The sequence below is a fragment of the Patagioenas fasciata genome, chromosome 25 (assembly GCF_037038585.1).
Source record: "Patagioenas fasciata isolate bPatFas1 chromosome 25, bPatFas1.hap1, whole genome shotgun sequence".
NCBI classification, from domain to species: Eukaryota; Metazoa; Chordata; class Aves; order Columbiformes; family Columbidae; genus Patagioenas; species Patagioenas fasciata.
Genome location: NC_092544.1, coordinates 2,570,245 through 2,594,679, shown reverse-complemented (window position 1 = coordinate 2,594,679; position 24,435 = coordinate 2,570,245). Strand labels below are relative to the sequence as shown.

The 24,435-nt window shown below is 57.6% G+C and overlaps 2 protein-coding genes across 2 annotated transcripts in view; both read left to right on the top strand.

The window, feature by feature from the left end:
• The first annotated feature begins 1,034 nt into the window (after positions 1-1,034).
• Positions 1,035-21,095, top strand: LOC136112349 (protein argonaute-1). The gene is made up of 19 exons (XM_065856978.2): positions 1,035-1,159; positions 7,062-7,245; positions 7,948-8,068; positions 8,162-8,347; positions 8,606-8,738; positions 8,859-8,993; positions 9,225-9,312; positions 10,163-10,310; positions 10,590-10,709; positions 11,477-11,599; positions 12,045-12,178; positions 12,606-12,790; positions 12,940-13,099; positions 13,313-13,403; positions 14,621-14,815; positions 14,897-15,031; positions 15,738-15,839; positions 16,575-16,774; positions 17,069-21,095. The coding sequence occupies exons 1-19, from the start codon at positions 1,135-1,137 to the stop codon at positions 17,175-17,177; spliced, it is 2,574 nt and encodes an 857-aa protein (XP_065713050.1). The 5' UTR covers positions 1,035-1,134; the 3' UTR covers positions 17,178-21,095.
• Positions 21,096-23,577: 2,482 nt separating this feature from the next.
• Positions 23,578-24,435, top strand: part of AGO3 (argonaute RISC catalytic component 3) — a 32,364-nt gene continuing 31,506 nt past the window's right edge. Inside the window, exon 1 of the mRNA XM_065856897.2 lies at positions 23,578-23,821. Coding sequence (XP_065712969.1) covers positions 23,803-23,821 — 19 coding nt within the window. The 5' untranslated portion in view covers positions 23,578-23,802. The remainder of the gene's footprint in view (positions 23,822-24,435) is intronic.

The window sequence follows — 24,435 nt, the reverse complement described above, 5'->3', positions numbered from 1 at the left end:
CGGGATCACAAACACCATCTCGCTCAGCCCTGCCTGGAACTGACTTGGTGCCCAAAGTTGTGCTGCGGGGTTGGTGTCTTCACCCTGCACACTCACTGGGGAGGGTGAATCCAACTATTATGGTCAAAAACATGATGTTTATGCCCAGTTTTGTTGGGTTTGGGTGGATTGAGGCTACAGGGCGCACCTGAGGACCTCAGAGAAGCTTTAGGCCAAGAGAGGTTCTCCTGCCCCTCTGCTCTGCCCTGGGGAGACCACACCTGGAATATTGTGTCCAGTTGTGGCCCCTCAGTTCCAGAAGGACAGGGAACTGCTGGAGAGAGTCCAGCGCAGCCACCAAGATGCTGAAGGGAGTGGAGCATCTCCCGTGTGAGGAAAGGCTGAGGGAGCTGGGGCTCTGGAGCTGGAGAAGAGGAGACTGAGGGGTGACCTCATTCATGTTTCCAGATATCTAAAGGGGCAGTGTCAGGAGGATGGAGCCAGGCTCTTCTCGGTGACAACCAGTGACAGGACAAGGGGTAATGGGTGCAAACTGGAACACAGGAGGTTCCACTGAAAGAGGAGAAGAAACTTATTCGGGGTGAGGGTGGCAGAGCCTGGCCCAGGCTGCCCAGGGAGGTTGTGGAGTCTCCTTCTCTGCAGACATTCAAACCCGCCTGGACACCTTCCTGTGGAACCTCAGCTGGGTGTTCCTGCTCCATGGGGGGATTGCACTGGATGAGCTTTCCAGGTCCCTTCCAACCCCTGACATTCTGGGATTCTGTGAAGCTGCCAACATCAGAGCTGGTTCGGCCGTTGCTTCCTCCGCCTGGCAGCACAAAACGAGCCAGAAAAAAAAGAAGAATAACCCCAAACCCCCTTTCTGGCAGGGGAGCGCAGTTCCCCGGGGCCGGTGTCCCGCTGTCCCCGCCGGGAGCGGCCGCGCCGCGTCGCCCGGGCCCAAGATGGCGGCGGGTCGGGCGGGCACCGCCTTTGTTGGGCGCGGGGCCGGGCGGCGGCGGCGGCGCCTGCGCGCTGGGGCGCGGCCAGAGGCGGCTGCGGCGGGCGGCGGAGCAGCCCCGGCCCCGGCCCTGCCCGGCCCTGCCCGGCCCCGGCCCGCGGCCCACGGCTCGGAGCGGCTCCCGCGTGGATGGGATGGAAGCGGGACCCTCGGGAGCAGGTTCGCTGGGGGCTGCGCACCGCGGGGGCGAGGAGCGGGGAGCGTGCACCGGGGGCTGTGCGGTGAGGGAGGCTGCACCGGGGCCGCACAATGGGGCCGGGGGGGGCTGTAATGGGGGTGCGGGTGCCGGGCCGTGCGGTGCGGGGGCTGTGCGGCGGGGACACGGGGACTGCAGGGGGGCCTTGCGGTGGGGTGCGGGGAGGCTGAGCGGCCGGGGGTGTCTGTGCAACGGGGGTGCAGGGAGCGCTCCCGGCGGGGGGCGATGGGGGCGCCGAACACCCGCAGGAGGGGGCACAGGGTGGGGGGACGTTTGTGGGTGCGGGGCTGAGAGCAGGGGAACCCCCAAAGCGGGGGGATCTCCCCAAAGCATGGGGATCCCCCAAAGCACGGTGTGAGCCCTGCGCAAGGGGCCTGTTGTGCACAGAGGAGCAGCAGCAGCGTCCCCCCCCAGATCCTTGTGTCCCCCCCCAGGTTCCCGTCCCCCCAGATCCCTGTGTCCCCGAGGGTCTCCGTCCCCCCACATCCCTGTGTGTCCCCCCCAGGTCCCTGTCCCCCAGTGGCTGTTTTGGGTGATTTGGGGGATGGGAGCAGCTGGCGATGCTTATGCCCCTTGGCACCAGGCTGCCCCACGGGGTCTGAAGAGCCGCTCCCCAAAACTCGCCAGCCCGCCTGTCACGTCGGCAGATGCTCCCTCCCGTGCCCGGCTGAGCATCGTGAACTCGCGCCGCTCTAATTCGCACAATTTTGGTGCCTAAAACAAGGCAGGGGCCGGGGGACCGCTGGCCTTTCGCGGGTCTGGTGCTGGCAGGTTCGCCGCCCACCGTAACGCGGTGAGATTTCCACACAAAACTGCTGCACCTTCGCGGTCAAACTTTGGTCGTTCCTTGTGGTGTTTCATTTTAAGCGTGGCACGGAGATCCCTTGGTGTGCGCGTTACCTTCTGGCTGCCAGCGCTTTGTGTGTTTGGGGCTGATTTATTGGCCTCTGTGATTTGGCAGCTGTGCGGGGGTGTCGGGGCTTTGCCGGCGCCTCGGGGCGACGCGGATCACCATAACGCTGCCAGGGCGCCTGCACCCTCCTGCGCCAGCCACGACTCCTGCTAGGCTGCTTTAAACCAATCTCCGGGATGGGGCTGCGCTCAGGGAGGACAGTTTTGGGTTTCGGTCCCGCTGACAACACGGGGGTCCCCGGGGTGGTGGGCGCTGCGCTGGAGTGGGGCTCTGATGCTGAGCTCTTGGGATTTTCCCTTCTCCTCCCCAAATCTGGCTGGGGGACGTCTGCTCCTGCCCGGGTCACCCCGTGTGCAGGGGAGACGCTCGCCCTGTGTCGCAGGAGCCGCTGTGGATCCCACTCTGCCCCAATGTCCCTTTGCGGCCCAGGGATGGGCCTGAGCCTCGTGTCTGAGCTCTGGCGATGCCGGGCTGCGACCTGTCCGGGTGGTAAAGCAGAAACCCAGCGTGTGCCTGGTGGGAAGATGCCTGGAAAGGAACCTGGGACGTAGTCTGACCCGCAGGCACTGCTTGGAGAGGCACGTGTGTGCTAGTTTTAAAAACTGAAGTAGTTTTCCCCCCAATTTGTAGTTTTCTTCATCCTTCACAAACTTCCTAAACGCTGTTAATCTCAACCGTTGTCTTCCTGTGCTAAACCCTGCAAAAACCCCAAAGCTGTTCCATCTGCTGGATCTCTTTATCTTCAGGAAACATGAAATCGCATGTGCCTGTTTCTGGGACAGGATTATACCAAGAAACAAAGCCGGGAGAAGCACCTTGTCTGGAGACACGGCACGTATGATTTATCTCTAACCGTTTTCTGCAGCCTCTCTCTAAACCCGAGGAAGAAGAAAACGGGGACAAGTTATTAAGATGGCAGACGTTAAAATGAAGCCAAATCAGGCAGAAAAGCTCTGTTCTCTGGGTAGGGTGATCTGTGGCGGAGCCGTATGCGGGTTTTAACCTCCCCACCGGGAGCCCGTGGCTCCACAGGGCTGTCCTGGCATGGTGGGATGCGGAGGGGAGCTGGTGTTGCCTTTGTCTGGTCCCCCTATTACCAGGGCTGCCTTTGTCCATGGCTCCCAGCCCCACACAGACATTGGAACCTTTGCCCACTCCCTGGGCCGTTCGTGGGGACTCCAGGCGAGCCCCCGGTGTGTTCGGCAGAGGTGGTGGCACTGCCGGTGCCTGCTGCTTCTCACACCCCATCACAGGGACCAGAAAGGGGGACACGGAGCCACTGGGCAGCCGGAGCAGCTGGTTGTGGCCCCTGCAAGCAGGTGCGAAGGGGCTGGTGATGCTCTGGCTGTGTGTCGTGCTCCGCTGTATCCGCAGCTTCGCTCCCTGGCGCAGCCGGACCGTGGGACCATGGGGACACCGACCCCGGCTGTGCCGGTGACAGGGCAGATTTTTGACTTGACGCTTTTGAGTTTGTCACCTGCGATTTCCACGCGGAGAGCTGAGGTTTGACGTGGCACAGCGATGCCCTTTGCAGCGCTTGGCATTCGTTATCGAGGATACAAAGAAGTAAACTGCTCGAAGATGTAAATATCATAGTAAAACAGATTAGAGCCCATTTTGGTGCATTTCCCGGATGCAGGCACTACAGCGCCAGGCAGGAGCAGCTCGGACGTTCCATCAGAAGGTGAACTCTGCTCAGGACGGGTTTAACGATGTTGATCCTGGAGACCAATTACTCACCCCGCCAGCGCCAGCGCTGCCTTTCCTGCTGGTGCAGCTTTGCCTACCAGTGGGGGGTTTTCCCTTCCCTGAGGGGTTTCTGGGGCTGCTTTAATGTGGGAGGTGGCTCCGGGCAAGGACGGACCATGTGTCCCGCAGCCTTTGCTGTGCTGCGGGCCCGCTCGCTCCTCTCCCATCCCTGGCTGTATTTTGGTGGGGTTTGGTGGGGACGGGGCCGTCGCGGACCCGCCGCCATAAAACTCCCTTTTGTCTCGGCCCCGTTCCCGCGGCCCCTCGGCTGAATGCGGCACTGGGGAGGTTTTAAATGACATGGTAATTTCATGCCGTCCCACTGGCGGCTTTGCCTGGGCGCGGGCAGCTGTTGGGCAGCGGGTCCTGTTCCCCAGCTGTTACAATAAATAACAGAAACAAAGCGTATTCCAGCACTAATTACCCCAAACAGACTTTCACCTTGGCAGCGGTGCCCTTGTCGCCGTCTCTGCCCGTCGGTGCTTCACGTGCACCCGGTGAAGGAACGTCAGTGGCCGCGATGCTCCCGCCGCCGGCGCGTCCCCAGGGCACGGCTTTTGTGTGCGAAAGTCTGCAATTCCTCCCGGGCCGCTGAATTTATAATGGCCGGCGGATTTCATCCCACTCACTGCCCGCATTGTGCTTCAGGAACAACGCTTGCCCCACAGCCCCTGGCCCCGGCGCCTGCATTTACATGACAAAGTGGGAGCCTGTGCAGCTTCCATGGAGAACGGAGGTATGCAGGGGATGCCCAGGATGGAGAAGGCCCCGTCTCCATGGTTTGGGTCGCTTTTTAACACGGCTTCTCCTGCTGAAGTGGAACCGGCACATCCAGGGCTGCGGGTACGAGATGCCAGGGGTGCCACGTTGCGCTGCCCGGGGTTCCCTGGCACAGGCGGCTTTTGGGAGGATTTGCACTGAGGGCAATCGTGGGGCACCCCGAGCATCCTGGGGCAGGGATGCGATGCTGGGAGGGGTGAGCCCAGGCTGGTGGGCACCAAAGGACCGTGGGGTCTCTTCCAGCTGGACCAAAGCAGCCAAGGGAGTGAGAGCCCATCTCACACTGGAGGTGCTGGATGCCACTGAGCGTCACCCTGGGTCCCCCTCCCTGTGCTGGCTGTCCCCACGTCACCCTCCTTATAAATAGCCGTGTCCCGGGTAGGCACCGCTGTGCTTGGCTGTGCGCAGGCACTGGGTGATAATGGCTGTTTGAAACTGCTTGGATCTCAAAGTAATTTAGAAGGGAAAAGTCATTAGGGCTCTCCGCTTTGCTGGGTGGGTGGTGTGTCTGCAGTCGCCAAAATAAACCCCTCCGAGTCAGCCTGGGGCTGGACTTTCCTGTCCTCGCTGCTGCTCTGGTGTCCTGCCCTGGGTTTTGTGGAGCATCTCCCAGCCACTGCGGTGCTGCTCCCTCCAGCCCCTTTTGCAATATCCTAGGGCTTGCACCAAACTCCTGAGCCAGCTTTTGCGTAGCTGACTCCTTCATCCGATTCATGATCCCAATTGTGAGGCTTTGCATCCGTAAAGCATCTGGTGGTCCTCTGGTGAGAGGGTTTGTGTGGCACAGCGTTACTTTGGGGCTGACGGGCGCAGTGCCGGGGCTGTGGGGCAGTTCAGTCACCACTTTGGAGCGAAGCTCCTGCTGACCCCAGACCTGCTCTAGCTGCTGAGCTGTGGCTGCTGCCCTGTGTCCCCTGCATCCATGGGGACACCGTGGGCACCTGGAGATGCTGTCCTGCTCATGCATGGCTGCCAGGATCTTCTAGGGGGTGAGAAGGTCCCGAAGAGGAGAAGCCATGGGCGCTGGTCGTGCCATGGGTGCCGGTGGAGGGCCCCGTCCTGCGGCACATCTCGCGGGTTGGCCGCGTAGTTCCTCTCTCTCGAGGCAGAGCAGGGAGCGGAGGCTCCGGCAGCGCCGGCAAATACCTCTTTGATTGCGAACCGCGGTTGAAAAATGCATCAGCTTGCAGCCAGGGAGCCGGCGAGTGCCAAGAAATGCTCATCATGTGGAGACATGAAATACACCCTTAGTAGCTCATCTGAAAATCACGTTTTTAAGAGGAGCTGCCCCCGGCGTGCAGCGCAGCTGTTTGTCTCGGGTGTGCTGGTGACCGAGCGGCCCTGGAGCAGCTGTGTCAGGGGGTCTGAGCCCCACATCGGGCTCGGGGATCCCCGTCTTCTTCCAGGTCCTGTGTGGCCTCGTCCAGGAGGTGCTGGGGCCAGGTGAGCCGCAGGCTCAGGCTCCCAACAGATTCTGGAGCTCCGGGGCTGCTGCTGCAAGGCAGAAGCAAGAGCAGAGCTGGGCTTTGCAGGAGTTAATGCCGCGGTTTGGTCTCTGGATGCTCACAAGGATCATCCCATCCCCTCAGTGTCGCGTGGCGCGGTGGCCTTACATCGGCACACATCAGCTGCAAAACCGAACAGCAGATCCGAAGTCTGCTGCTCTTCTCTTCCTTTGCTTCTGATATTTTTAGCCTGGAGTTGAAATTTGGGTTTCGAACCAAAGTGGCTGGGAGCAAGGGGTGCTAAGAGCACCATGTGTTCAGGAGCCTGAATTGGAGCCGGGATGCTGCTTGCGGGTTGACTGGGACATTTGGCCGCCCAGATGGAGCGTTCCGAACGTCCCCCGCACTGCGCTGCTGCAGCCGGCCCAGCTGCCCGCACCTTGCGGGCTCCGAGACACGGGAGCTGCAGACTGGGAAAAGTGTGAACGGGATGGGAAGGGCAGATCTCACACATTGTGACATTCCTTGCGCGAAACACGAGTGCAGCTTGGAGGCGGCGCAGCAGGCGCTTTTGGTGTGGACATTTGGTACGACCTGACCTTGGTGTCAGGAGAAGCCGACGTGGCTGCCTGTCCCTGTGTTGGGTCAGGGGATGGAGTGATGTGTGTCACAGATGTGGGTGTCCCCTGTCCTCCCGCTGCGTGTGGCCCTGACTGCGTCCCCAAGGCGAAGCAGAGCCGGGTTCTGTGCCGGCGGATGGTTTGACGCTGTCACAGCTGGCAGAGCAAGGACTTGGCACTGCCCTGCGGCTCGGCTGGCGCCGGCGCTTGCCGGATGGTGCCCAGGGAAGCTCCTTCCCCTTCCCGCTGTGCTGCTCTGAATTCTGCCACCGCTGCCATTCTTCCCACCGTGTCTGCACCATCTGTCTGTCTGCCCGCGGGGTTTTTGCAGCCCCGCTGACCTGTGTTCTCCCCACAGCTGCAGGCGCGTACCTGCCCCCCTTGCAGCAGGTATTCCAAGCGCCGCGTCGGCCCGGGATAGGAACCGTCGGGAAGCCCATCAAGCTCTTGGCCAACTACTTTGAGGTGGACATTCCCAAGATCGATGTGTATCACTATGAAGTGGATATCAAACCCGACAAATGTCCACGCAGAGTCAACAGGTAAGGCAAGTATTAGAGGTTTTGGCACTCGTTCCCCACTTCCAGTTCCCTCGTGGAGGCTCCAGAAGTGTCTGTCTCCCTCGTCACCATCAGGGTGACACGGGGGCTGGGGTGGCAGCGCTGCCTGGCACCCATGGGTGGCTGGACCCATCAGCAGCGCTGGTTCCTGTCCCTGGGAGCCCTGGAGGCCCTGAAGCTCGGCACAGTCCCCTGCGTCTTCATGGCAGCTGCGCTATTTTGGCAACAATCCTGTATTTAAAAATAGCAAGGCCAGAGCTTGGGCCATCGTGTACTTTTCTTTGTTTTCCTTTTTGACATCCTCTGCGCTGCCTGTCCCCTGCTGCCCCAGCAGCTCGGGTGGTTCATGCCCTGAAGCAGATGCTGTAGCTGTTGTTCCTTGTGCTCTTGCTCCCTCTCACCCTCCCAGCACACGGGTGGGTTTGCAGCAGCTCCAGCGGCTGCACGTTCCTGCACGCCGGGTAAAGTCATTCTGCCGAAGCCGACGTGCTGCCCTGGGGCAAGGCTGCTTGTGCGGGGGGACCTGGATCTGCTCTGGGGTGCCCTGCGGCTCAGAAGTGCCCTGAGTGGGGACACCCGGGACCGGACAGGTCACAGGAGGTGTTGGGCTGTAAAGAAACCAGCAAAATGAACCTCACCCCTCCGTCCCCCTGCCCCTCTCTCTTGCTCTGCTTGCCCGCGTAGGGAAGTCGTGGAGTACATGGTGCAGCACTTCAAACCGCAGATCTTTGGCGACCGAAAGCCGGTCTACGATGGGAAGAAGAACATCTACACAGTCACGGCCTTGCCCATTGGAAACGAGCGGGTAAGAGGCTGCGAGCCCCATGCAGGCAGCGCGAGCAGCTGGGAACAAGCTGTGCCCGCGGGGACGCCATGGTCGCTTCCCTTCTGCACCCAGGTTGACTTTGAGGTGACGATCCCGGGGGAGGGCAAGGACAGGATCTTCAAGGTGTCCATCAAATGGATGGCCATCGTCAGCTGGCGCATGCTGCACGAGGCGCTGGTCAGCGGGCAGATCCCGGTGCCGCTGGAGTCTGTCCAGGCGCTGGATGTGGCCATGAGGCACTTGGCTTCCATGAGGTACCTGCACCCAGGGTGGCCCAGTGGGGGACATGGCAGTGACACTGGGATGGGACCAGCTGCCCTTGGTGGGCGGCTGTGGCTGGGACCGGCCTCGAGGGTGTTTGGGAGGAGGCGGCTGTGGCTGCTCTGCTGCTCGGTGCCATCCTTCTGGGAGCTCCTGCAAAAGAAATGAATGGGGTTGATGGAGCCGATAGGGCAAGCTGGGGCTCAGCAGGCTTGGGGGTGCTGTTTGACGCGGTCTGTGCCCGTTCATAGGTACACTCCCGTCGGCCGCTCCTTCTTCTCCCCCCCCGAAGGTTATTACCACCCTCTGGGCGGTGGCAGGGAGGTCTGGTTCGGTTTCCACCAGTCGGTCAGACCTGCCATGTGGAAGATGATGCTCAACATCGATGGTGATGTATTTTTCGTGCAGCGGTGGGGCTGGGTGTGTGGGGGGCTGGATCCGGCCAGTTCTCGGGCCAGGTCCGTCTGCAGGGAGGGAGCAGAGATGCATCGTGGTGTCCATCCTGCAGTGTCGGCCACCGCCTTCTACAAAGCCCAGCCCGTCATTGAGTTCATGTGTGAGGTGCTGGACATCCGGAACATCGACGAGCAGCCCAAGCCCCTGACGGACTCGCAGCGAGTGCGTTTCACCAAGGAGATCAAAGGTAGAGGCCTGGGGACCATCCCCAGACACTGGCTGTGGCTACAGTGAGGTGGGGGCACAGGGGGTGCACATTTATATCTTCTGGGTCACCGTTGCACTCGCAGGGCGTCTGCTTGCATCCCTGCTCTGCAAACGATTCATTTGAAGGGAGGTGACCATGGTGTCCTGGGGAAGGTGGGTGCAGGGGACTCACTCCCGCCATTCCCAGTGACTCCATGCTGTCCCACGGCAGGTCTGAAGGTGGAGGTGACCCACTGCGGGCAGATGAAGAGGAAATACCGCGTGTGTAACGTGACCAGGCGGCCGGCCAGCCACCAGACGTAAGGCTGGGGGGGAAGATACCATTGGCAAAACTGGAGCCGTTCTCCATGCAAGCGCCCGCCGGGGTTGTCAGGGAGAGCCGGCTGGGAAGCGGCGGTGGCACAAGGGGCCATGTTCATGCTCTGCAGCATTTTTGGGCGCAGCAGCTCCGTGTCACGCACGGTGGCAGCGAGCGGGATGCAGGGGAGGGCGGGAGCGCAGAGGATGCTGCGTCTGGCAGGCGGCGGCTGCAAACACGCCAGGAATTGTCCTAGTTTTTACCTCCAGGTTTGGTTTTCTTCTTTCTTAAAATAGACACTGCCAAAGCAGGAATTTTGTCGGGATAAAGCGATTCCCTGCATTGAGATAATTTGCCTGCGTGTGGGAGCAGGCACCCCTCACCTGGGAAGTTGGGTTATTATATTTTCCCCGTGGGTTTGAAGGGAGATATGCCCTCCTGCCCTGCACTCTGCCTGCCCTGGAGCCGCTACCTCAGGCCCAGATAGGCTGGTTAAGCTTCGCCTGGAGCTCAGCTCGGCTCTGGGGAGAGCACCAGGCACAGAATCCTCCCGAGTGCCAGCGCGCTGTATTTCTGTACCTGGCAGCGGCATGCACGGCATGTCCTGCAATAAACATTTGCCCTGATGAGCTGGATTAGCGACGGAGAGCTTTATTTAGGGACCTCGGTCCCACACTGAGGTCAGAGTATTTCTGACTCCATTTCTGAAAATACCGCTGTTGTGCTTTTTGTTTTCTTTGACGGGAGCTGGGGTGGGAGCCTGCCAGCTCCCGGTGCCCAGGCAGAGCCCGGCTGTGCGCTGCGGAGCTGTGTTCTGAGCAGGCGCATCCCTCGTGTGCTGCCCCTGCCAGGTTTCCGCTGCAGCTGGAGAGCGGTCAGACCGTGGAGTGCACCGTGGCTCAGTACTTCAAGCAGAAATACAACCTGCAGCTGAAGTACCCGCACCTGCCCTGTCTGCAGGTTGGCCAGGAGCAGAAGCACACATACCTGCCCTTGGAGGTGAGTGCTGGTTTGGTGCTGCTCGGCTTTTGGGCACCCTGCAAAGCAAAAGCAAAATGAATGGCAAGATTCTGTTAGTAATATGTCGTGGGTGCTAATTGCCTCAATGTTGACCTGGTAAGAGCCATTTCTAGTGAGTGAGGGAGGAGTCCACGCTGTAAAAATGTCATTTTCATGCATCTGCAGGTTTGGGCACCGTTCCTTTGGGCCAGCTCAGCCGTGTCCCCCGTGTCTCCCCTGTCCCTAACATGCAGCTGCCGTCTCTCCCATCCCGTGCAGGTGTGCAACATCGTGGCAGGCCAGCGGTGCATCAAGAAGCTCACGGACAATCAGACATCAACCATGATAAAAGCGACAGCCAGGTCTGCCCCAGACCGGCAGGAGGAAATCAGTCGCCTGGTAGGTGGCACGAGTCCCTTGGGGGGACGTCGGGGCTGCGGCTCTGGTGGCAGGTTATGGCATCAGGTCCATGATGAACCTTGTCCTGCTCCTCAACTGCTCCGCACCGGAGAGCTGCAGCTTGCTGGGAGGATGCTGGAGGGGTGAATGGCTTGGGTTCGTCCCCCTGCTCTCTCTGAATCCCTGCTCAGAGCCGCCTCCGTGTGTGTGAGGGACACTTGCGCAGAGGAGCCCAGCTCAAAGTGACCATGGAAACTCGTGTGCAGCAGATTCAGGTCCTTCTGCTGGTGGAACCTGACCCCAAGGGACCTGGAACTGAAAATAGGAAAATGAATTAGAGAAATGACCCCAGTTCTGTGTGTACATGGGGACTGAGCGGTGTGGGACTCTGCAGGTCAGGCTGGGCCAAGCCATAAAACGGCAAACCCAGCCGGGCAAGAGCCGCTTAGCGGTGCTGCTGGGACCCAAACAGGCATCTCTGGGCTTTCAAAGCCGCAGACATTTGATTTTCCTTCCAAGGCTGCTAATAAGTCTCTGGCCATTGTGAACCTTCTTGGTCAATACGTTCAAAAATTGGGTCCCTTGTGAGTCAGTTTGGAGGATGGGGTTTGGCCCTTTGTGTTAGACCGCCTGCCCCCCCCGACGGAGGAGGCTTCAGTTCTGCAGAGAGCAGGACTTGGGGTGCCCGTGTCTCCCGGGCAGCTGAGGCCGCGTGGGATGCAGCCGTTGGTCTCGCTCCCTCCCACGGCCCTTCCTTCCCTCTGCAGATGAAGAACGCCAGCTACAACCTGGATCCGTACATCCAGGAGTTTGGGATCAAGGTGAAGGACGACATGACGGAGGTGACGGGGAGGGTCCTGCCGGCCCCCATCCTGCAGTACGGCGGCAGGGTAAGCGGGGCTGCCTTGTGCAAAGGCGCTTTCACACCAGAAAATGCTGTTTCTGAATAAAACTCGTGCTGCCTCCAGGTTTGTAGGTTAGAGATGGAATTTTTTTATAGAGCACCTTGGCTTTGGGTTTGGTTTTGGTTTTTTTTTGCAATATAACTGTTCTGAAAGTGTAGCGAAGAGTCACTCGGTGACAGTGCTGGGGGGGAGAGGGATGATCAGGGTGAGGCAGCTTGGGTGGGTCTTCCATCACGTTTGAATAGCTGAGATTCCAAATTGCCCATCGCCACGCAGAACCTGGCAGCGCAGGGAGCTGCTCCGGCAACGGCAGCGGGTTTGGTGCTGGGAAGAGGGTTTGGTGCTGGGAAGAGGGTTCAGTGCTGGGCAGCACAAGCCAGTGCGGGGCCAGGGGCCACAGCAGCGCTCTGACCATGTGTTTGCCTTGCAGAACCGCGCCATTGCGACCCCCAACCAGGGCGTGTGGGACATGCGCGGGAAGCAGTTCTACAACGGCATCGAGATCAAAGTGTGGGCCATCGCCTGCTTTGCCCCGCAGAAGCAGTGCCGGGAGGAGGTGCTGAAGTAAGGAGGGGCAGATCTGACACTGCCCGCATTGAACCGTACTGAACTCTTCTCAGCTGAATCTCCTCAGGGAGACGGGGTTGTGAGGGGTATTTAATTAACAGTTTCCCCAATGGCCTATTTGAACTAATGTAATTCATGTGTAGTGTTTTATTACAGAGAAGTCTTAGACTTTACGCTTTGGTAGGTTAGAGATTCTCTGTTTCATCAGCAGCATGACATAGAACAGGGACAGTTTATTTGATTTAGGGAAATGGTCACCTTGGTTTTGGATTCCACTGGGGATTCAGGTTGCTCCTGACTGAGAGTGGATGCACTGAAGTGTGTTTTATGCATCTGTTCTGGTGTTTGGCACGGTTCATGTTTGGGCTGCGCCTGGAGCTGCTGTGCTGGGAGCTCGGGGCTCACGGCTTCTCCTCCCGTGCAGGAACTTCACGGACCAGCTGCGCAAGATCTCCAAAGACGCGGGGATGCCGATCCAAGGCCAGCCCTGTTTCTGTAAATACGCCCAGGGTGCGGACAGCGTGGAGCCCATGTTTCGACACCTCAAGAACACCTATTCGGGGCTTCAGCTCATCATTGTCATCCTGCCGGGGAAGACGCCGGTGTATGGTGCGTCTGGGGCCGGGGCAAGGAGAGGGGCTTTGCTGCAGCTCGGCGGGGCTGGCTCTGCTCCTCCTGCCGTGATTTCTCTCCCTGCTTCCGAGGATGCTGCTTTGCTGCTTGCCTGTGTGTTCATGTTCATCTGCTTCTGCCCGCAGCCGAGGTGAAGCGCGTCGGGGACACACTCCTAGGAATGGCCACACAGTGCGTCCAGGTCAAGAATGTGGTGAAAACCTCCCCGCAGACCCTTTCCAACCTCTGCCTCAAGATCAACGTCAAGCTTGGCGGGATCAACAACATCCTTGTGCCTCACCAGCGGTTCGTACAGCCTCTCACGTTTTTGGGGCCAGTTTCCCAAGTCCCTGGTGGTGACCTGTGGGCTGCTTGAAGTAGCTCTTTGAACTGTGGTTTTGTCCCACCTTGTAGTGAGGTTGGGACATGTCCTCTGTACAGTCTTGCCTCGGATGGGCCGTGTGTCACCCTGAGATGGCTCTGAGAGGTTCACGGCTGCTTTCTCTTCTCTCCTGCCAGCTCTGCCGTTTTTCAGCAGCCAGTGATCTTCCTCGGGGCCGATGTCACTCACCCACCGGCGGGAGATGGGAAGAAACCCTCCATAACGGCTGTAAGTTCCCGCTTTGAGGCCAGGCCTAGTGCCCACTGGCACTGAGGGGCACAGGAGCTGGGACAAGACTCGTGTGTCACCACTGTTCCCACAGTGACACTTCTCATGGTGGCCCTGTGCCCTGTGGGTGTTTCAGTCCCACTCCTGGGGTGGTGGGTCCCCCATCTCCTCCTGCCTCGCCGCAGAGGGGCTACAGTTTTGGGGAGCAGCTGGGAGAGGTGGCAGCTGCCAGCAGATGGAGCTGGTGACCTGATGGACCCCACAGCACAGCTGGACGGGTGTGTGGGGTCTCCAGAGTCATCCCTGGTGTGCCTGGAGCTCCAGAGGTGTTCCCAGGTGTCACCATCCTGCTGGGCAGCCCTCGGAGGGACCTGCTCCAGGCAGCAGAGCTGTGGTTTGGGAGATGGGGAAACGAGGGTGATGGGGCTTCTTCAGAGCCATCTGGGGAGGAGGGTTTCCCATCACGCCAGGGGAACCAGGGGCGCCCATGGCTCGCGTGTGGTGGGGCTGGGTGGCTCTAGGACGCTGCCTCGTGCTTGCAGCGGCCAGGACAGTGTCAGGTTCTCGTGGCGTCTGTTTTAATTAAGCATGTCAGCATTTTCCTATTAAGTTCTTAACTTTCCAGGACTCATAGCTCAGGTTTTCCTTGGCATGCAAATGTGGCTTTGCAGGAGTGTGTTTTTCTTAATTAGAAGGGCTTGGGCAATGCATTTGGCTGTTTGCTGTAGGTGTGGGCGGGACAGAACAGTCTGTTTCCTGGCGGCAGCACTTCCACTCTGAAAACACATTTTTCTGGTTTTTTTTTTTGTACAGGACCACTGTGAGAGTTTTTTTTTTCCCTAATTTTTATAAAAGCTTTTTTGAAGCTGCAGGGGAGGAGGAGGGTTGAGCCTTCAGATGGCCTTGATCTTGCCCTTGGTCTGTTGTTAACTAGACAGTAGAAAGTGATGGGTGGCTGAGGCCAAAGGACACTGATAGCAGAGCTGGCGGTGCTGTGACAGAGCTCAGCAGGGACATTGCGACTGCTGGGGGGGTTTGTACGGGGGGTGTCATTGCCCTGGTGACACAGCGGAGCGGGGTTTGGGCTCACACAGTCTGTCGTGGAAGCCCGTGGGCTCAGCAGCTCTGCCCTGTGCGGGCGTTGGAGGCAGACGGGGGTTGGAAACGTCCCGTGTCCCCTCCATCCTGCGGTAACACGGCCTGGGGGTGTCCCGCAGGTGGTGGGCAGCATGGACGCGCACCCCAGCCGGTACTGTGCCACCGTGCGCGTGCAGCGGCCGCGCCAGGAGATCATCGAGGACCTGTCCTACATGGTGAGGGAGCTGCTCATCCAGTTCTACAAATCCACCCGCTTCAAACCCACCCGCATCATCTTCTACCGCGACGGTGTTCCCGAGGGGCAGCTCCCCCAGGTGAGGACCCCTCAGATCCCCCAGCCTGGGGGGATGCTGGGTGCCAGCGGGTCCCCTCACCGTGTGTCCTTGTCCCTCCAGATCCTTCACTATGAGCTCCTGGCGATCAGAGACGCCTGCATCAAACTGGAAAAGGATTACCAGCCTGGCATCACATACATTGTGGTCCAGAAAAGGCATCACACCCGGCTCTTCTGCGCAGACAAGAACGAGAGGGTGGGTGCAGGGAGGTGCCGATGGCGGCTGCTTTGTCCCCGATCATAGGGAACACTCACCGCGGGCAGGCAGAGCGCTCACAAATGAAACCTGCTGCCCAGATCACATCCGTGCAGATTAGGCTGCTTCCAGAAACCCCGACAGCTGTTTGCTGTTGTAATGACGACTTGCTGGGTGCTGGTGATCCTGGGGACTCTCTTGAAATAGCCCCTGTCAGCTGGAAAACATCTGCTGTTTTGGTGGCGGCTACAGCCGCTGACGTGACAGGGTGAATAAGCCCTTGCTGGCTCACAGCTTGTTGGTGTGTGCGGGGCAGTAGCACTGTTTGCTGCAGCTTTTCCTAGATTTGATCTAAATGTAGTGGTTAGATCTAGTCCAACCAGACTCTGGCTGTACCTGAGCATGAAGATTTAATCTTGAGAACCGAGGATAGTTTTTGATCAAGATGCAGAGACTGTAGTTCACACTTTCCCCAGAGATCCCTGGAGTTTTGCTCACTTAATCCTCCTTGCTGCGGTGGGCTGGGCCAGTGCCAGCCCTCACTCTCCTGCTTTCCTCCTGACACCGTTTGCTCTGTTTCCACGTCATGCCTGGTGTCACCCTGTGCTGTCCCCCATGCAGGGCAGGTGTGTTACAGACGGTGCACTGGGCAGCAGGAAATAACCAACCTCTGCAGCGCTTGGGTCTCTCTTTCTGTCCCCTGTAGATCGGGAAGAGCGGGAACATCCCAGCAGGAACAACCGTGGATACAAACATCACCCACCCCTTTGAGTTTGACTTCTACCTGTGCAGTCACGCAGGCATTCAGGTACTGTGCCACGAGCCAGCTCTTGCGATACCGCTGCTTTTCGGGGGCTGTTGTTGCAGATCACACTCTGGCGCGTCTGACCCAGCCCTGGCGTGTCACCCCCTGGCACCGGGGACGTGGGCGGTTCAGTCCGAGCTGTTGGTTTGGCGAGTGGGCGCTGGGACGGCAGAGCTGCTGTGCTGTGTGACATGTGCTTGGTTTCTCTCCTGGAGCCAAGGATCTCTTCTCTGAGAATTTCCTCCTGCAGAGCAGCCAGCTCAGCAGCTGGTGGGCCAGTGTGAGAGCGTGCCAGGGCGCCTGGCCGGCACCGGGATCTGCTGTCTGGGAGGCCTGGGGACAATGGCCCTGGAGCAGGCGCTTGCTTTGCAGCTGCCTTTCTCCAGGCAGCCAAGATGAGTCAGAAACCAAGCTGAAAAAATTGCGCTCGTTTAATCTACAGCTGCTTCCACCAGGGAGGCTTTTTGGCTTCCCGTCCTCCTGCGAGGACAGCGGGGAGCTGGCCGGTGCGGCGGGGAGCCGGTGCCATACACGGTACAGCGCCTTGGCACGGAGCAGCGGCGTTAATGCCAGTTTGCACCTCAGTTCAAAGGGCTTTCCTGCCTCGCGGTGCTTGTGCACGTCATGTTCTCACATTGAGGAATTGTGGGCGTCTCTCCTGCCCAGACTGCTTTGATCATGGGGAGGTTGATGAGGATGCGAAATGATGCCTCTCACCCTGTCCCCTCTCCCTTGCAGGGCACGAGCCGACCGTCCCACTACTACGTGCTGTGGGATGACAACCGGTTCACCGCAGATGAGCTGCAGATCCTCACGTACCAGCTGTGCCACACCTACGTGCGCTGCACCCGCTCCGTGTCCATCCCCGCCCCGGCGTACTATGCGCGGCTGGTGGCGTTCCGAGCGCGGTACCATCTCGTGGACAAGGAGCACGACAGGTGAGGGGGCTCTGAGAGCCCGGGGATGGGCAGGGGCTATCAGTGTCCTCTTAGGGCCCAGCCTGGGTGGAGTGGGGGGTAAGGGAGGGTGAAATCCCACACTGAGCTCATCCTGGGCCTGGGGGAGCATTGCTGGGTGTCTGAGCACCCCGAGGTGCTGCGGTCTGTGCAGCATCACACTGAGACGCCATCCCGTGCTGCCAGTGCTCACAGACTCTCATTTCCAAGGGAGATTCTCAGCATTCCTGGAGGGAAAATATGAAATAATTACACCGCGATTTCCTTGCTTTTCAGTGGCGAGGGCAGCCATATATCTGGCCAGAGCAACGGCAGAGACCCCCAGGCCTTGGCGAAGGCTGTGCAGGTTCATCAGGACACTTTACGTACCATGTACTTTGCTTGAAAGCCTAACTTTTGTTACCTCACTCAAGAAAGCTTTCAGATTTGTAGGAGCCATACAAAAAAGGAAGCATTGGGACACCTTGGGTTTTTTTTCCAATGAGAAATCACTGCAGGGCAGGCAGCGTCGATTCGAGGCAGGAGACCAGCACCACGGGACAGAAAGATCCAACACCTTTGTAGGATTGCAAAGAGACTGATGATGATTTTTTGAATTTTTCTGGCTTTGCAAAATTTTGACCTGACCAAACACATAAAGGCATTCGAGGAAGGGATAAAACTCCCAGGAGGCGGACGCAGGTTTTCATTTTTAAGATGCAATACTATAGACTCCTGACTGTGAAAGGCGGATTTGGTCCTCCGTTGCCCACCGGGCGCTGGTAGGTATTTTTTGTGGGGGTTGGGGGGGAGGGGATTTTTAGAGCCTTAAAAACAGAAGACTAGATTTATAAAACTAATATTTTAGAATATGAGATGCTTTAATGGGTTAAGGGGGAAAAAACAACTAGTTTATAGGAGAATTCTAACACTAACGGTTCCCCGCCCCCGAATAATCCCCCCCAGATAAGGTAAGGCACCCTAGCACTTAGCTCGGAGCTGAGAACTGTCTTCCTCGTGTCACAAGCTCGTTAGCTGCTGCCATTGAAGCAACAGTCACAGACTTTTCCATGGGTGAGTGCCTTACTATGATGCTGCAAAATTTCCATGTTTTTAATCTCGTAAGGAAAACAGTAACCTTGTCTTGATGGTGGTCCATATTTCCATCGGAAGGAGTTAATTTCTATGGTCCTAAGTTGCAGTTTGTGTTCGATCACGACCTCATGGTGGTTAAACTCCATTGAAAGATGTGCACTTTCATATAGGACACGTTTAATGGCTGCTGACCCATTTTTGTTTCCAATGTACTACTTGTTATTTAAAACTGTTTCTGACAAATGGGGGCATCTTCATCCCATGAGGACAGAAATCTCTTATCGATTTATTTTCTTCCTTTTTTTTTTTTTCCTGAATTTTTATGATGGACACCGGGATTTTTTTACTAAACATTATTTTTATACGATAACCGAGTCTGTTGCCAAAACACACGAGTCATTAACATTCTCAGAGTTTACATCCCCGCAGTTCCCGAGGCCGCGCGCTCACGCCAGAGGTTTCTAACGGTTCCCGTTGCTGAGCGTTGGGCACTCGGCTGCTTTCGGAAACACCACGCACCCCAACTCCAGCACCCCCAGCCTGTCGCCCTCTCTGCTGCTAGGATTTGCTGCTCTTTGTGTCATGGTATCACTCATGCGCAGGGTTTGTTGTTTTAATTCTGAAAGCACACCAGATTTGTTCCTTAGTCAGAATGATGAAATCCTTGTTATCGTCATGGGGGAAACTCCTGCTGATTTGTGTTTGTAACAGGAAAAAAAGCCTTTTTTCCCGACAGTAGCGTAGTGGCTGCTTTTCAGACTCATTTTCTGCACAGAATGACCGTTGTGCACGGCGGGGCAGTGGTAGCAACTCATTACCAGTATCACGTGGGCAGATTATCGGGGGTTTTTGGTATGAAAGCGTGCACGGTGCTTCCTGCAAGAGAAAAAATGAGACGCACGCTCCTCCGAGCTCCTAAGGGGAAGAGCTCTGTTATTATATCATGTCACTGCCCAAGGTGAACGCATCTCCCAGGCAGACCCACCCGAGCGCTGCCCCGTGTCCGCGGATAGAAACTCACCCTTTGGGTTTGCACTTCCCGACGTTTAAACTTGCCTTCATAAAACCGCCTCGCTCGTGTTGCCCCATTGACGTGTCCTGACACCGGGAAGTCACTCGACCCGTTATCTTTTTGGGCGACGCGTTTGTGAAAGACGCCGACATCGATAAGCTATGCAAACTCAGTGCTGAGCCCACTGAGGTGGCGTTGGGTGAAGATCCTGCGTTTAGCACAGTCCCGTTTCCCCTCCGGACCGCAGTGTTGTGCTCCTGCGCTCTCCTTGTGCCGACCTCAGTGCTGTACGGGGGGCAGAGCGGGTGCTGGGGGCACCGGTGGGCTTGGGGAGCTCTGGGAAAGGCTCTTGGCGAGTAGGGAACGCACCAACACTGAGTGTCGACGGGAGAAGCGACATTCCGATACACAAGTGCCTGCATGGTGACACAAATCGGCACCTCCATCTCATCCTCCGAACTCTGGCTTGGGCTCGCTGACAGCAAAACCGGCCTCGGTGGGGCCGTACCCGCTCCCCTGGTGTTAGGAAGCCCCTCGCTAAGCGTACGATGGGGGTTAAGGTCAAGGTTCTCTCTGCAAATCGGTTTGTTCACCAGCATCACGACGGAAAGTGCCCGGCTGCTGCCCTGCAGCGAGGGGCAAGGGCGGTTTGGTTTCTAGTTCTTATTTTAGTGTTTTAGTTGGGTCTAGAATCCTGAAATGTCTTTTAGTAGCTGTGGCATTAGCACATGCCATTTTTAACCGTTTGAAAAGAGATAGTGTGGGCATTTACAGAAACAGCTTGTTGCTCTGTAACAATTTTTTTTTTAACCTTGAGACTTGAAATGTAAAATGGACCTTTAAGATTTGCACTCATTTGTAAGGTGGCTGTTCGTAGAAAACTATGAATGAAGACTTGCTGATGTAGCATCTACTTTTAACAGCAATTTTAACTACACAAAAGCTTCACAGCTTCTGAAACGCTCAGCTGTTGATTTGCAGATCGCATTCTGCCCTTACCGCACCCTCTGCGCCGGGTTTTCATGGTTTTGAATCGATAAAACAGCCAAACATAGTAGCTGCTGTGCCCTTGAAACCCTGTTTTGAAGAAGTTCAGAAGGGGTTTGAGTTACCGCACGTTTTGTATGACGGACTATGCACTGCACCTTCCCCGCGGCTCCAGCGTTCGGCGTTTCTACCCTTTTCTTGCATGTTGAGGTGCTGCGCGTTTTGCTGCCCGTACGGATCGGGGTTCACCCAGAGACGCGTCGGGTCTATGTTCACCACACACCGGCCCCGAGTCGCGGCCTTCGCCACGTGTTCACCCATTAAACCGCTGGACACGGCACGGGTCGGTTTGGGAGAAAAGGAGTGATTTTGGTTCACCCATCGTTTGTTGGGTGCCGTTGGTTCTCTGTGTTCATATCTGGAGGTGATGGGCTGGGGGGTGGTCGTAAGCACCCGACCCGACGTCTCGGTGTTAAAGCCCAAGCGTTCAGCGTTGCCTCACGGGAGGTTTTCATCTTGGAAAACGAGCGTGGAATAAAAGAACGTGACTCTTTTTGGGAAGGGAAGCCAGACAGCAAGACAGCAATAAACCAGTGAAATTCATATCTTGCCTGAGTGATTTGCACTTCAATAGTTGTGAACGAAAATTGACGGGACTCCAGTGCTTTTGTGTTCGTTTCTAGCCCCTTTCGTACCTCCTTTATACAAGCCAGTGTTGAACTGCACATAGGGTGTTTGCCAGACACTCTGTTTGGGTTGTTATTTTTCTTGTGGGTTTTTGTTTTGGTTTTTTTTTGGTTTTTATTTTGCTTTAGCTTGAACTCTGTATGGTCCATTTGTTAAATAGACGTGAACAGTTGATGTACAGTACTTACTAAACAAGCAGCAGCACAAAACTTATTTTATTAAGAAAATATGGCTTATATTTTAAAGGTTGAATATCAATTTTTTTCTTTTTGTATGCATAAATTTAAGACTGGTAAAGAGTAACAAAGTCCTTGGTTTAGGCCAAAAGAAAATACTGTAAGATCATAACCACCTCTTTATTAAAGAAAACGGTATGATTAAAGAGCTCCAGAACATTGTATTTATATTTGATTTGATTGCCTTTGTGGATTTCTTTTTTGCCTTGGTCCTGGTTTTTGCTTGCAACTTTGACTTTGCAGTCCCAAGTGTCTGTTACCCTGTAACTGTTGGCAGAAGACCTAAATAAAAGCAATGTGAACACGCTGGGGTGACGCTCCTGAGTCGCATTGGTGGGGAGGGACCGTGCGGGCTCGACGACACCCCGGGAAACGCCGATCAGAGCTGCGCTGCACCCGATGCCGTGGAGGAACCAAACCCCTTTCCAGCCTTCAGTGTAATGAGAGAAACACAGAAGCGAACAAATGCGTGTGCAAAACTTGCGCGTTGTATCGGCTCCAAAGTGCTCGGAGAACAGATTGCAAACTCCTTTTGGATTGGGGTTAAACTTGATCCTCTGTGCTGCGTATGGTTTTACGTTCCCAGCTTTGGAGTTCCTGGCAAACGTGCCGGTTGGTGGTTGTGGCTCAGGGTCCAGCACCGGCGGTTGGTTCCGTGCTCAGAACTCTCGATCTGCTTGTGCTTTACCGCGTGCATTGATGCTCCTGCAGACGAGGAATTATTTAGCAGCTGAGCTGTAACTGGGGGTTAAAGCAATTTTAAGGAAGTGCTTGCTAATGGCACGTACTCGTTAGCTAATTTCCGTGCGCTGTTGCAGGCAGAATGTTGTACGAAACTGAGCGTTGGTACAGGTTCTGCACAAACCCTCCCGCTGCTTTTAAGGTTATATCACCTTTACATCCCACTATATAATAGAAATCTCTTGCGGTTTCAAGGGGCGCGTTTCCCTGAGGGGAGTATAACAGAAAATTGTGCCTTGTGTGAGTGGGTCTGAAGTCCTGGAAAACGGATCGGAGTCCCTGGTTTCGCGTGTTCAGTTGGCATTTGAGCCCCGGCCCTTGGCTCTGGTTACGGTGGTGGCACCGGCGGTGCCTCCCGGCGCTGCAGCCCACACGTCGAGCAGCGATGCCGCCCTATCTGCTCCATCTGGGCGATCGTGTTTCCCCTTCCCTCTCAGGATTTCAGTTAGGGAGATAATCTCGTAGTTTACTGCTGATTTGCATGGATTTAGAGTCCTTACCGTGTAACTTACCCGATAACTAAATTTACACTTTTAAGACTAATTTAGCTGGCAGTCTCCAGGGTGATCATTCTCCATAATGATTCTGAAATTGGGAATACAGATCTCAAACTGCTCTTCTGCTGGCCCTGAGTTCCAGTTCTGATAATACCTCTCTGTTTAGCTGGGGAAGTGTCCTTCATGACCAGGAAAGGTGACATCCTTTCTTTGTAGCGAGTAGGAAAAGACCTTTAAGACCATCGAGTCCAGCCATTCCACCACCCCTATCACTGCCCCATGTCCTGAGAACCTCATATCCGTCTGTCCATCCCTCCAGGGATGGTGACTCCAGCACTGCCCTGGGCAGCCTGTTCCAATGCCCCACAGCCCTTTGGGGAAGAAATTGTTCCTAAATCCAACCTCAAACTCCCCTGGTGCAACTTGAGGCCGTTTCCTCTGCTCCTGGCGCTTGTTCCTGGGGAGCAGAGCCCGACCCTGACATCGATGCTGATCTAGTGAATCACAGTTTTTATTCTTCTTGTTTACACCCGGTGCTTTGTGTCTCATAGCTCCTCTGCAAATGGGAAAAATAAACAGAAGCCTTGTGTCAATCCTTTGGTTGTTATGGGAATGTAGAAGGATAATGTGCGTTTATTGGGTTTTTTAGGCAGTTTAATGCACGTTGTCAGCTGCCATTCCCCCTCCATCCCTGAGAAGGCCGTTTGAAAGCCCTGGAATTCACACGTGCAGCCTCACTGCCTGCGGTGAATGTTTTAGCCTGGTTTTGTCAGCCCAGCCTGCAGCTCTCCCGTGTTCTCGCCGTTCCGCAGGTCCCCAAGCCGTGTCCCTCCAGGTGTCCCTGCAGAGGGGACAGTGGCGGTTCAGCCCGTCTTGACGTATGCGGAACGTTCCGGAGCCTCAGCTGCTGCGTCCTGCACGTGTGGAGATTCTCGTGCGCAGTGTGAGGAGGCCGGGCCGTGGCTTTGCTTCTGGGAGGTTTAGCGAGGATTAAGAAAACAGCAACGTGTAATAATTGATGTGGAACTGGGCGCGCAGCCCCACAGCCCGTGGTGCTGCACAGCGCGGCCGCTGGGCTGGGACGGGGGGGATCGCGGGGGTTCCGGCTCCGGTTGCAGCTGAAAATCCTCTCTGAGGTGACGGGAGAAGCCGAGTCTGAGGGGCCCGTGCTCGGTCTCTGCGGCGCTGCCGGCGGCTGCGGGCCCGGTGTCCGCCGGGGGGCACATGCAGCCCTGTCCTTCCCGTGCAGACACCTCCCGGGAGCCCTCAGTGCCGCCGGAGTCCCCCCCGTTCCCGGGTTCCCCCGTTCCCCGCTCCGGCCGCTCCCGTTCCCGTTCCCGCCCCCACACCGTTGCCGGGCAACCGCGCCGCCTCGCGCCTCCGCCGCGCGGCACCCGCCGCTTCCGGCCCCGCCCTCTCTCATCCCTCCCATGCGCGTGCGCCCGGAAGCCCCGCCCCCCACTCCCCCGGAAGGGCAGGCGCGCGCGCGCGCGGCGTGCGGGGGCGGGATTTCCGGCGGTTGCGGCGCGCGCGCGCGCGGCGGGGCAAGAGCGGCAGCGCGAGCCAGGGGCTGCGGGCGGCCACGCAACTTCCGCCCTGGGGGCTCCGGTTGCCGCCGCCTGAGGGGACGGGACGGGAGCTCCGGGCGAGGGGCCGCGGCCTGCGGGGAGCGGGGCGGCCGCCGCCCAGCGTTGCTCAGCGCGGCCCCGGGCCGGCCGGCGGGCCCGGCTTAGCGGCGGAGCCCGCAGCCCCGGGCGGCTGCGCCCAGCTCCATGAATGGAAATCGGCAGCGCAGGTGAGCGCGGGCGGCGGCGGGGTGGCCCGGCGGGGCTGGGCCGTGGGTGGGGGAGCGCGGGGGGAACGGGCGCCGACCCCCGCCCGCCGCCGCTCGGCCGGAGCGGGACTCACCGTGGGGTTCCCCGAGGTTCCCCGCACGGTCCCCGCGGAACGGCCGGTGTGGGGCCAGGCCAGGCGGGTTCGCCCCGGGAGTGAAGCGGGCGGGGAGGAGTCCTGTCCCGCCGGCCGGGCGGGGGGAGCCGCCCGAGCCCTGGTGCTGCAGCTCCGGTAACCGGGGAGAGCGGGAACCGTCCCCCACTCCACTGCCCGCTCTCCTGTGCCGAGCACCGCACGGAGTTATTTTTTTATATTTCATAACGAGTGTTTCCCAGGCACCGGCCGCAGGCCGCTTGCATAACCCGGTAACTGCGGCGATGCCGGAGGTGCCGCCGCCACCGGAGCCGCTTTTCCCGCGGAACGGCCGGCGAGCGCCCGGGGGGTTCGGGTCGCTCCCGGGACTGCACAGCAACCCCAGACCTGTGCGTCTTTGGCCGTTTGACCCTTTGACTTGGGAAGCACATGTTTGGTGTTCATAAGGTGCGTGTATAAATTGTGCTTTTAGAGTTAAAGAAG

Bases quoted from the DNA above. Each gene is read 5' to 3' on its own strand.
- LOC136112349 (XM_065856978.2), top strand. From the start codon at position 1,135: ATGGAAGCGGGACCCTCGGGAGCAG. The intron at 7,246-7,947 runs GTAAGGCAAGTA...TTGCCCGCGTAG, and splicing joins TGTCCACGCAGAGTCAACAG to GGAAGTCGTGGAGTACATGG. The intron at 11,600-12,044 runs GTAAGCGGGGCT...TTTGCCTTGCAG, and splicing joins TCCTGCAGTACGGCGGCAGG to AACCGCGCCATTGCGACCCC.